This window comes from Propithecus coquereli, unplaced genomic scaffold, assembly GCF_000956105.1.
Source record: "Propithecus coquereli isolate 6110/MARCELLA unplaced genomic scaffold, Pcoq_1.0 Scaffold48, whole genome shotgun sequence".
Lineage (NCBI taxonomy): Eukaryota > Metazoa > Chordata > Mammalia > Primates > Indriidae > Propithecus > Propithecus coquereli.
In genome coordinates, this window is record NW_012150618.1 from 6425489 (window position 1) to 6437079 (window position 11591).

General features: G+C 37.6%; 1 protein-coding gene across 1 annotated transcript in view; it reads right to left on the reverse strand.

The window, feature by feature from the left end:
* The window catches only part of UTRN (utrophin), a 522534-nt gene that overhangs the window by 371698 nt on the left and 139245 nt on the right, over window positions 1–11591 (reverse strand). Inside the window, exons 42-45 of the mRNA XM_012655520.1 lie at window positions 9500–9575; window positions 3647–3861; window positions 1019–1136; window positions 75–174 (exon numbers count right to left, since the gene is read on the reverse strand). Of these exons, the coding sequence (XP_012510974.1) occupies window positions 75–174; window positions 1019–1136; window positions 3647–3861; window positions 9500–9575 (509 nt within the window). The remainder of the gene's footprint in view (window positions 1–74; window positions 175–1018; window positions 1137–3646; window positions 3862–9499; window positions 9576–11591) is intronic.

The window sequence follows — 11591 nt, forward strand, 5'->3', positions numbered from 1 at the left end:
GAATAGTTGACTTTCTTCCTTTGAGAAGGATGAGACTTTATTATTCTAATTTATATTTTGCTACAAATATTTACTAAGGAGCTAATTTGTGTTGTACACCGTAAAAGGCCCAAGGGCCAGGAAGGTGCGTATTCACAGTCTGTGGAGGGGAGAGAGTTAAAGTAGCTATGAGATCTACAATGAAGTAATGGGGAAAAGGACACAGCAGAAACTAAATATAGAAAATACAGTTCCCCAGGCACTAGAGGAGGGTGGGAAAGACTTCACAAGGGGGTGACATTTCAGCTGCTAGTAGATTTTTCACCTGGGGAGAAAAGGCCAAGAGGGAAAAGAAATAACACGAATAAAGGTAAGGAGACTAGGAAATGGCAGGACGTTTTAGAGAATATATATATAGTACAGGATAGTTACAGATGGGGATGAGGGGTGCAGTGAGAGAAGGGACAATGAGAGCAGATTGTTATTCTCGAGAATCTAAACTTTGTTTTGCATGCCACACAGATTTAACAGATATTTTTTAGCTAGAATGCAAACTCCAAACAGCGATCTTTATTTGCTGTTGTTTTATAAGTTTATTTTTTTGTTTTATTTTGTTTTTAACTAAAGTATCCCCAAATTGGTGCCAGTCACATGAATTCTGAGGTGAGTTTAAAAACATGGAAGACCTGGGTTTAGTGAATAAACTATAATGGGAGAATGAATTTGCATTCCTATGGGTTTCTCTAACTTCTGTTTTTCTGATTCTTTTAAAAGAAATCCTAACGTAAAAAAGGAAAACCCAATGTTAATTAATTACTTGAAAGTAACAATGTTAATACTTTAAGGAATTCATAAGGGAATTGTGACAATGTTCACAAAAAATAAAAAATAAGGGAAAGCTAGATTTCTTCATAAATAAAGAGTATCAAATATTAAATAATATCATTTCCTAGTTGAACAATCTTTGAAAATGTGTATATGTGGGGCACCATTTGCAGGAAAAGTGGATGATACATAATTTCTTTTAAGAAAAACTTACATTTTTCTGTGATTGCTGTTCTCACATCTGAACTGGAAGCTTTATTTTTCAAATTCTGTGCCAACGTAAAAACATAATCCAGCTGAGGATGGCGCTGTTCTAAGTCAGCCTTCGTAATCTGTTAAGTAGAAATGATTATTAAGGCCAATTAATAAGCTATACAATAAGAATACTAACTAAACAAAGCAGGTTTGCTAACATCAAAATTGTTGTTTTCATGGCTGTTTCCTCCTCTACGGGATTATGAGTCATCAGCAACATGACAGAGAAAGAGTGTATGATTTGATATCAGAGGTCCTGGGTTTAAATCTCAGTTCTTCCTCTTACCATCTGGGTCACCAGGCAAGGAGCTTTACCTTTCTGTGTTTTAGTTTTCACAAAAAGAAATAATAAAATACTAACAGCTCAGTTACATCAAGTCTGAGGAAATTAAGAAAATCCCACTAAAGATTAAAAAATGCTCTGAAAACATTAGCAGTCATTGCTGCTACTGAAGCCTTGTCTACCCGTTCTACATCAGATATGAACACAAACTAATGCTATCTATAGGAATGAGGGTGGCATTAGAAAAATGCTGTTTGGAGTAACTGCAAATAAAATCATTTTAGACATGAAAAACTGCTGCTCTAGTTTGTGTCTCTCAGTACTGATACATATGGGAGAAATGGTAACAATATCAGGAAAATAGCATATTTTAAGTACAGAACTAATAGTCATAAAGAATAGAAACACAATTTACAATAAGTACAAATAGTGGCAAAGGATTCTCTCCCTGCCCTTCCTCTTTATGAATTCACAAATGTTGTAGATTTGTTACTCCTGCAGTCTCAAACATTATTTCTAAATGGATTGCTCAGAACTTCAGATCCTGAATCCCAGAGTTCATTTCAATAAATGCTGATCACCTCCTTCTACAGGGCATGAGGGCTCCTCAACACAACACATCCGAAACTAAACCGTTCAAATCTTCATTCACACTCTGTTTCTTCTATTCCTATTTCCACTAATTCCAAAGGCATCATCTTAGCCACTCAGGAAGGGCCCTTTTCCTTGATTTAAGCATCTCTTGCCTCCAATCCATCCTAGTTGTCTTACTAAAGCAGGGCATTGTTATCATGAGTTCCCAGCCACAATTTTAAAAAGAAGAAGAAATGGAAAGAAAGTCGTTTGCCAATTGCTTATAGACTGAAAGTCCAAAGGGCTTTCACAGCCTACAGGCTGCCTCGCAAAGGGAACTTGGGCTGCCTTTCCTGCCTTGCTTCCCTCTGCATTTCTTTATTGCATAAATGTTGGCTCTAACGGCCCTCATGCCTTCCCCCATTTCCCTATTCATTCTGTTCCCTATACCAGGAATGTCATCACTTTGTCTCCAGATGTCAAAGCCCCACACTGTCTGCTTTCCATCGCTGGAGAAGTAACCCTTCCACATTCCGCTCCCCACGCTGCTTGCACCTGTCCTACGGCATTTACTAGACTCTGCCTTGCCACAGTAACGTGTCCATTTATTATACACGCACTTGGTGCCTCTGCCAGCTTGGGTTTATTTGTCACGTGGGGATAAAAGCAGTACCTACCTCACAAGATTGTTAAAGAAATGTATGAGATAATGCATATAAAATACTTCTAAAAAAGTACACATTGGCCGGGCGCGGTGGCTCACACCTGTGATCCTAGCACTCTGGGAGGCCGAGGCGGGCAGATTGTTTGAGCTCAGGAGTTCGAAACCAGCCTGAGCAAGAGTAAGACCTCATCTCTACTAAAAATAGAAAGAAATTAATCGGACAACTAAAAATATATAGAAAAAATTAGCCGGGCATGGTGGCGCATGCCTGTAGTCCCAGCTACTCGGGAGGCTGAGGCAGGAGGATCACTTGAGCCCAGGAGTTTGAGGTTGCCGTGAGCTAGGCTGATGCCACGGCACTCTAGCCCGGGCAACACAGTGAGACTCTGTCTCAAAAAAAAATAAATAAAATAAATTAAAAAAAAATTAAAATTAAAATTAAAAAAAGGTACACATTAAGCACTTTAGTAAAAGTTAGCAATAGCTGCTATTATTATTTTATTGTACATTCCTAATTTATACCTAGTATTAATATGTTCTTTTCAGTACATAGCAAAGAACCCAGGATGCACTAAATATGGAAAAAGAACTTTAGAAATTGTTATTAAATGATATATAAATGATAATGTGCATATTCATTATATTCATTATACTCAGTAATATTCATTGTAGTCAGGGGATTCCTGCTTCTAAAGTTAGAAATTAAACAATCTCATTATGAAATATAAGTCGAAAAGGTGCTTTAGGAAAACATCCTACATTACATTATAGGCCTTAAATGTAAGGCAAGCTTACATTTATATTAACGCATCTGGCCATATGCTATCAATTTCAGATCTTAAAAAAACACTGAGGCTTTAGTTTACGTCTGTGAACCTGATCTTATCACAACAGTATAAATGCGAGAAAAGCTTTACTCTGTGGAGTTAGCCCAGGATGGCTGACAGTAAAGAATTTTTATACCTCATTCTCTCACATTTTAGGATAAACCAAAGGGGATTCAACTTGATCTTGTCTACCTCTGGGTTGTGGCGTCTCCATGACAAGCCCTTGCACTATGCACCTACTTTCATTCGGGAAACGGTCTTATTGATCTCTTCTACATCCCCGACAGTGACAATGTTGGACTTCAGCATTTGGTCGATCAATACCAGCCAGTCGGCTAGTTCTGTTATAGTTTTATCAAGATCAGCAGGAACTGAAATTTCTGAAGTACGGGGAGACGGAACAGGAATATCTGACGCAGATGATACTAGCACCACCTTTTGGACACCAGGATGAGCTGAAATTAAAAAAAAAAACAGCAAAATAGAAATAAATCAACAGGACATTTTGATTATGGTGGTGTAATGGTGACAGGTGTTATATATACTTAAGTAAAATTCACTTTAAGTAAAAGAAACTCTAGGAAGTTTTCATTTGTTCATACTGAAATGGGTGTGGAATTGCCTATAATATGTGTATGTCTTTGGTGGCTATTAAGCCAACTGAACAGAGAGTCTCATAACATTCTGGAACAGCACTAAGTTAGATGTAATCAGCACTGATACTGAGAAAAATGAAAATTAAAAAATATACCAACGATGAGAAAATTAGGAGTATTATTTTATTTTGTCAGGATGTTTTTACTTTAATTATAAAGCCAATTTATTCATACTTTTTATTCTTTTTCATTTAACTTTATAACATGAGCATATTTCATTTTTAATGAACATCATTGTGACCACCTATGTAATAACTTACATCTATATTCACTAACTTTTATTTAATCCTTTTCCTTCAGCTGGGTATTTGGATTGCTCCTGAAATCTTATTTTTAAAAAGAACTTGCAAGAGATATCTTTTTCTATAGAGTATTTTGCACATTTCTGATCAACACCTTAGCATAGATTTCCCAAAGTAGAATTACTGAGTCACGAAATATGAACAAATGTATGCATTTAATACTCATTGTCGAATTGCTTTCCTTAAAAGCTGCAAATTTAAATTTCCAACAGGAGCATGTGGAACTGATGAACATTCTGCTTCCGAATCAACAATATTCTGTCTCAATTGATAAATACACATCTTTCACCATTGTTTTCATTTTATGTTTTTTTTATTACTAGTAAGGGTAAATATTTTTCATGCTTGTTAACCAAATATGGTATAATTTATAACTGTTTTTTTATCTGCTTCCTTATCAATCTAGATGAACTCTTTACATAGAAAGGATGAACCCTTTTCATATTATTGAAAACAATGCTTTTATCTGGGGTTTCTTTAAATGTGTGTGGTACTTTTTTGTTTTAACATATAGATGTTAACAAACTTAAGGTGATCAAATCCATAAATTTTTCTTGGGCTATTGTTTTCCTAGGACTTTTAAAATTATAAATTCTAGTGTTCTCCAAAGATTTGATAAATGTATTCTTTCCTTCAGGTTTTGCTTGTTTTGTTTTGCTTTTTGTTTTCTGTTTTTCAATGAGGGGAGATTGTTTTTCTTTGGGTTCAATACAATAGGTCGTTGAATTAATGATTAAATCCATCTGGAACCACTTTAGCATAGGATATATTAAATGAGACTTAAATAATTTTCTAAAAGATATAGCCAATCTTTAAATTCAGTACAATTCCAATCAAAATCCTAATGGTTTGAGTGGGATTTAACAAATTCATTGATTCAAATTTCTGGTTGTAAAATTAATACAGAAGAGAAAAGGACCAAAAACCGTCAAAATCTTATTTTATTTTCGTTAGAGGGATATGCCCTCCCAGATATTTAGTTATATTATTTAGCTATTTTAATAATAATGATTAATTCAGTACCTTAGAGATTGAAACATTCGCACAGACCAATGGAAGAGAAGAGCCACAGAGTGTAGGTGGCAGAGAAACCTGACCTGGGCAGAGACTGAATTACAGATCAATGAGGAAGAATTTACTGTTCAATAAATGTTGCTGGCAAAGCGGTGACCCATGGCTGGAGCAGGGAAATGATGGGGCAGACTTTAACCTCACATGAACCATAGGTAAATTAATTCTTGGTAGGTTAAGGACCTAAATATGAAAACCAAAATTGTTATTAAAAATATAGAATGTTTTTTTAACATCAGAGCACTGAAGGAGCTCTAAAACAAAGCACAAAAAGAAGCTATTAATAAACCATGAGTTTTTAAGAATTCTGAAGAGAGCACCATAAGTAAAGATTTTAAAAGCCTTTGAAATATTAAGGGAGACAGTGTTTGCAACACATAGTCCAGACAAAGAATTAGTAACCAAAATACTTTTTATAAAGCTCAAAAAAGGTCCACAGACAATCCAAAGAAGAGGAAACAAGAAAGGCAATAAACATAAAAATATGGAGAAGATGTTCAACTTCACTGAAAATTGATAAAATACAAATTAAAATGAAATACCCTGTATCCCCAGATCACAAGTCAGCAAAGTGACATCTGGGAAGCTCTGCGTTCCTGAAGACCCTTCCATGGGGTCTGGATGCCTAAACTATCAACATCATCATACAAAGTTTGTTTGCCTTTTCAGGCTCATTCTCTCCCAGTGTACAGTGGTGGTTAACCCAAGACTACGTAACAACTGATGTCACAAGAGATCAACTGCTGAAGCAGATATGAGAACCCAGGTGTGTTCTATTAAGCCAGACATTTAAGAGATCTTGAAAAATGTAAAGCAATGTCACTTTTCTAAGTTTTTGTTTGTTTTGGAAAACAGAGATTCTTATGTTAAAATGTCATAAAAATATATTATTTTTGTTAATACATAATGGATTTATTATTGTTATTTTTCAATAAGTTAATAAGCAAATTATTTTGAAATTTCATTCTAGTTAGGTAAATATAAATAGATATAACTCATATAAACAAAAGCTCTTCGGGGTCAATAATTTTCAAAAGTGTAAAGGGGTCCTGAGAAGAAAATGCTGGGTGTTGATAACAATGTAGAGCAAGGAGAACCCACCCTGGGAGTGTGAACTGGAACAAGCAGTCCAGCCAGCACTCTAGCAGCTGCTAGTGAAGTAAAAGGCACCCATATCCTACCACCCAGTGATTCCACCACTAGATATTTACCCTACAGAATACATCACACATCATTTTGCCCAATCTTCACTATAGCTTTCTTTGTAGTTTTTAAAAATTCATTGTTTCAATTTCCCAAATACCTATTAAGAACCTATACAGCTAGGCACTATTCTAAATGCTGCAGGTGCGGGAGTGTACAAGGCAAAGCACCTGCCCTCACAGACTTGCATCCTGGTGGGGGAGATGGATATATGTTATGAAGTAAAACCAATGCAAGAAGACAGAGACAGGCAGAATGTGCACTGAATGTATGTATCTTGGCATGTTTGAAACAGCAAGAAGACCAGTGTATTTGAAGCAGAATAAACAAAGGGACAAGTAAGAAATGGGATTAGAAAGACAGGAAGCAGGCAGATCATGCATGGTCTTCTGGATCATGGTAAGTCTTTGGAACTCACTCACATGGATGGAAGTGATTAAAAGATTGTGAGCAAAGAGGTCACACAGTCAAACTTATGTTTATAAAGCATCACTTTAGCTGCTATCAGAACAGATTATGGAGGTGCAGTAAGGCAAGAATAGAATAGATGATGAGTTAGGAGAATATTCCAATAATACAGATGAAAGATGAGGGTGTTCAAGACCAGAGAAGTGATTGGGATGGGGCACAGGACTGACTCAGCTTGCTGATGGATTGGCTATGAAATCCAGAGAAGAATAAATCCAAGCGTATTGGCCGAATATTGGCGGAATCATCTAAAGTCGAAAACGTGTCTACAGTCATAGAACTGGTAAGCATAGCTAGAGAAAAGAATGCTGAGGATTGTAGTATATATCCATGCAATGGAAGACTATACATCAGTTTAAATGAATAAACTAGGGCTACATGCATCAAAATGTATGGCAACGGGAATAACCCAGTAGAGTAGGAGAGAAAAAGGATAAGTAAAAAGCCAAGAGAAGATGTGATCCAAAGCCCAACCAGAGAAGTTGGTGTTAGAAAGGAAAAGGGATAACTCTTCCTCTGAAGAGGAAGGAAGTATGCAGAGTATGCGGTGTACAAATGCAGGCAGCTTGATGGATTCTCTGGTGGGAAAATGGAGATTCTGTCTGACAAAAGGGGTTTTTTCTTTAAAAAATGAGATAAGGTCATTAGTTGAGAGATGGGTGGCAAAGAGTACTCAGAAGAAAGTACAGTAAGATTATCTGTTAGAACTGAGTGCCTATTCGAGATGCATAGTCATAGCTTTGCATGAGTATAATCAGCAAGAAGCTGGCATGGGTGAACCTCAAAAACATTATGCTAAGTGCAAGAAGCATTGTATGATTCCATTTATGTGAAATATCCAGAATAGATAAATCCATAGAGACAAAGCACAGATTGGTGGTTGCCAGGGGCTGGGAGGAGGAGGGAATGGGGAGAAACTGCTTAATGAGTAAGAGGTTTTACTTTAGAGAGATAGAAATATTTTGGAACTAGAAAGAAGTAATGGTTGCAAAACATTGTGAATGTACTAAATGCCACTAAATTGTTCACTTTAAAATGGCTTTTATTTTTTAAAGATAATTTTAAAAAGAAGAAGGAACTGAATTAAAATATTGTGTAGGAAGAGAATGAGACACTGAGATTAGCTTCAGGTCTCAGCTCTGCCCCAGGGATGAAGATCTTGTTAAGAGTGCATTGCCAATCTAATGGACGGTGTAGTTCTGCTCTCAGCTTTTCGTACTTCTAAATATGCATTCGAATTTTCTCTGCTCCTGTGCCATAATGTTTAAAAAGTAAGATAACCCACTACTATTTTATAAAATGCATCAAATCCTTTCCCCGTGATTATGGAGTTGAGCTTGTTTTTGCAAGGTAGCAGTACTCAAATGTCAATTCAAGTGTTTTGCATATTAATCAAGAAACCCGATCAGGCCCTAAGTATTTCTTGTACAAGTTACTGGGAAATACAAGTAATATAAAACACAAACTTGGCCCTCAATAAGCTTGCAAATCTCAGAAAACGAAAAAAAAAAAAATCTTGTCTCTCATCACTTTTTCCAACTCCTGAAGAAAAGGAGAAGGAAAAGAAGAAAAAGAAGAAGAAGAGAAGTAAAAGGACCAAAGAGGAAGAGGTAGGAGGGGTAGAGGGAGAGGAGAAGAGAGGAAGGTAGGAAACAGAGAACGAGGGAGGAGGGAGGAGCGGGAAAAGAACCAGCAGCCGAGTAAGTGGGCAGTTAGGGTTAACCACATTTGGAGTTTTGCTGATGACAGCAGAGGAAGAGCAGGGCAAGATGGTTCAGGTGGCCCGCAAGGCAGTAGTGACAGTGGCTGTGGTGCAGTAGCCTGCGATCTAATCTGGACAGAGAAAAGGAAAGAAGTTGTGAGAAAACACTCTTCTATATCCCCATCCAAGTGAGCAGCATTTGTCAGTAAAATGCCTTACTGGGATGGAGAACTCTTCTAAATCCCCGTCTCCCACCTGCTTCCAAGAATATCTAAACCTCTTGTGTCTGGTCATGGTCAGGTCTGATTCCACATGCCAACCAAGTGCATATCAATGTTGAGGGTTATAGCTGATTTCCTAAGAAGCCACATGGACCCAAAAAGTCAGCAGGTACTTGTCCTGCCTGACCTCTCCATTTCCCTTCAGCAGGACCCACAGACGCCCTGGTGCCACTCTGGTCCGGAGAAACACCAGTCTTATCTACCAAGAACAAATACCTTGTGCACACCATGCAGCTGAGTATGTCTTGGGTTTAAAAAAGATATTCTTTTTAAACAATTAAAAGTAGAATAATAAATAAAATTGCATGATGTTTTTAAATAAGTTTTTATAATTCATATATGATGCTTATATAAAACTTTGCTATGTTAATTAAAAAATAAACTTTGTTAAGGAATAACCTGTTTCTTACCAGCAATCCTTGTCTGTGAAACAGAACAGGGCTCCTGGATGCGTTCCTTCGGTGTGGTAGGCAGTTCTCTGCATATCTATCGCATCAGGCCAAACAGAAAGAGAAGAATACTGTATAAATAAAGATGATCATATTTTCAAAAGAAAATATTCTGAATGATAATGCTGCAGCTTTTCTTCCCTTAACAGACTCATTATCCACACAGTCCACCCCACTGACACTGCTAACAAGAGCGTCTGCCAGTCCTTAGCTACCCTGACTGCTCTGCACCACTGAATGCTATCTACTCCCCCTCCCTTGAATCTGTTAATACTCTGCAATCCTGACTTTCCTCCTACCTCTCTAGCTCTTCTGAGTTTCCTTCACTGGCTTATTTTCCTCTGCCTGTGCATCAAATACCAACATCCTACATGGTAGGTGTTTTGGTCTTCTTACCCTCCACCCTGGACTTTCTCCCTGACTCCTGGTTCCCAATGGTTTCATGTACCAAATAGAGTTTTGAGAGATGGAAGATCCCCTCAAAAACATGTCTTCAGTATAGCTCTTTCTATCAACTGGATATTTAGACATGTCCAGATCACATCTGTCTCCCCTGACACCCACATTGTAAACCTTTCTAACAATTCTAACTAATCTTTCTATATCCATTCTTAGGATCACTCCATCCATCTCTATAGCACAGCTATAGTAATCTTTCAAAAACGTAAGTTTCCTCTGCTTAAAACCCATTGATAGCTGCCCACTACTCTCAAAGTAGTGAATTGTTCTCAAGATGGAGCTCAAATTCCTTGTAATGCAACGTGAGGCCTCCAGGATCTGGTTTCTGAGAACCTCGCAACCTTATGTCTGTGTTGAGCTACTTCCAGGAACCAAATGCACTGTGCTCATTCTATGTCTCCCCCAGACCCTCTCACTTGCTGCTGCTTCTCCCTACAATGTCCTTTCCCCCATTCTTCACCTGTCCTGTACTTATTCATCCTTCACAAACAAGCCTGGATATGATCTCCTCCATAGAACCTTCCATGGTTACCCTCAAAGCCAGGCAGGTACTGCATCTGTACATCCCCATGGCTACCTGTATAACTGCCTCTGTACTTGTCTCACTCACAATAAGCAATTTGGCTTAGAAGCAATGCCATATTCTGTTGTATTCCCAGTTCTTAAAATGATATCTGGCATAAAGCAGGAGTCCAATAAAAACCTATTAAGTGAGTATATTAATGAATGCTTGCATGAATGAAATAGTGCAGAACATATTTCCCAAAGCGTGTTCGTTGAGATTCTCTGCACAATAAGTATTGTTTCATCTTAGACATTCATAATTCAACAAAGTGAATTATATTAAAATCTATGTGAAATCCTGTAATGATAGAAGCTTTAGCATTGTCTAAATTGACTACCATGCCTTTTTATATACCATACCTACTGCCATCCTTTGTGTTAAATAAATATGTGTGCTTTGATAGCATATGGACAAATTGAGGCTGGCAAGTGACATGGGGGCCTCTATGTCTACAGATGAGTGTAAGGGAGAGCAGGCAGTTAAAGTCAGAGAGACAGCAGGGGCCTTCCAAGTCACAGTAAGCATCTGAGTGAGATGAAAAACCATTAGTGATGATCTAAATTCTGTTCCCTTTGCCTGCTTTGTCTAGAAGAGACTGACAATGGGTAAAGAAGGAAGCAGGGAAACCAGCAAGGAGGCCACTGCAGTCATCAAGACAAGAGATAATGGTGGCTCGAAACAAGTTAGTGGCAATGGGGGTCGTGGGAAGCAGTCAAATTTATAATATTTTGTGGCCTAAGAAAAGTTGAAAGAATTGTATAGGAAATAGTCTTGTGCCACCTGACATCTACAATTGCCAAACTTCTGCTACATTTGCCTTATCATATGTAGCCATCCAGCCATCCATGAACCCATCCATGAAACAAATATGTATTTTGAAGGAGAAGTTGATGATGGTGACTCCAGGGTATAGTATTTGGTTTGGGGATTTTTTGGGGGGCTTTTTTTGAGATATAATTTACACACCATAAGATTCACTCCAAGGTTTCTGACCTAAGCAATATTAAGGATGTAATTGCCATTAACTGA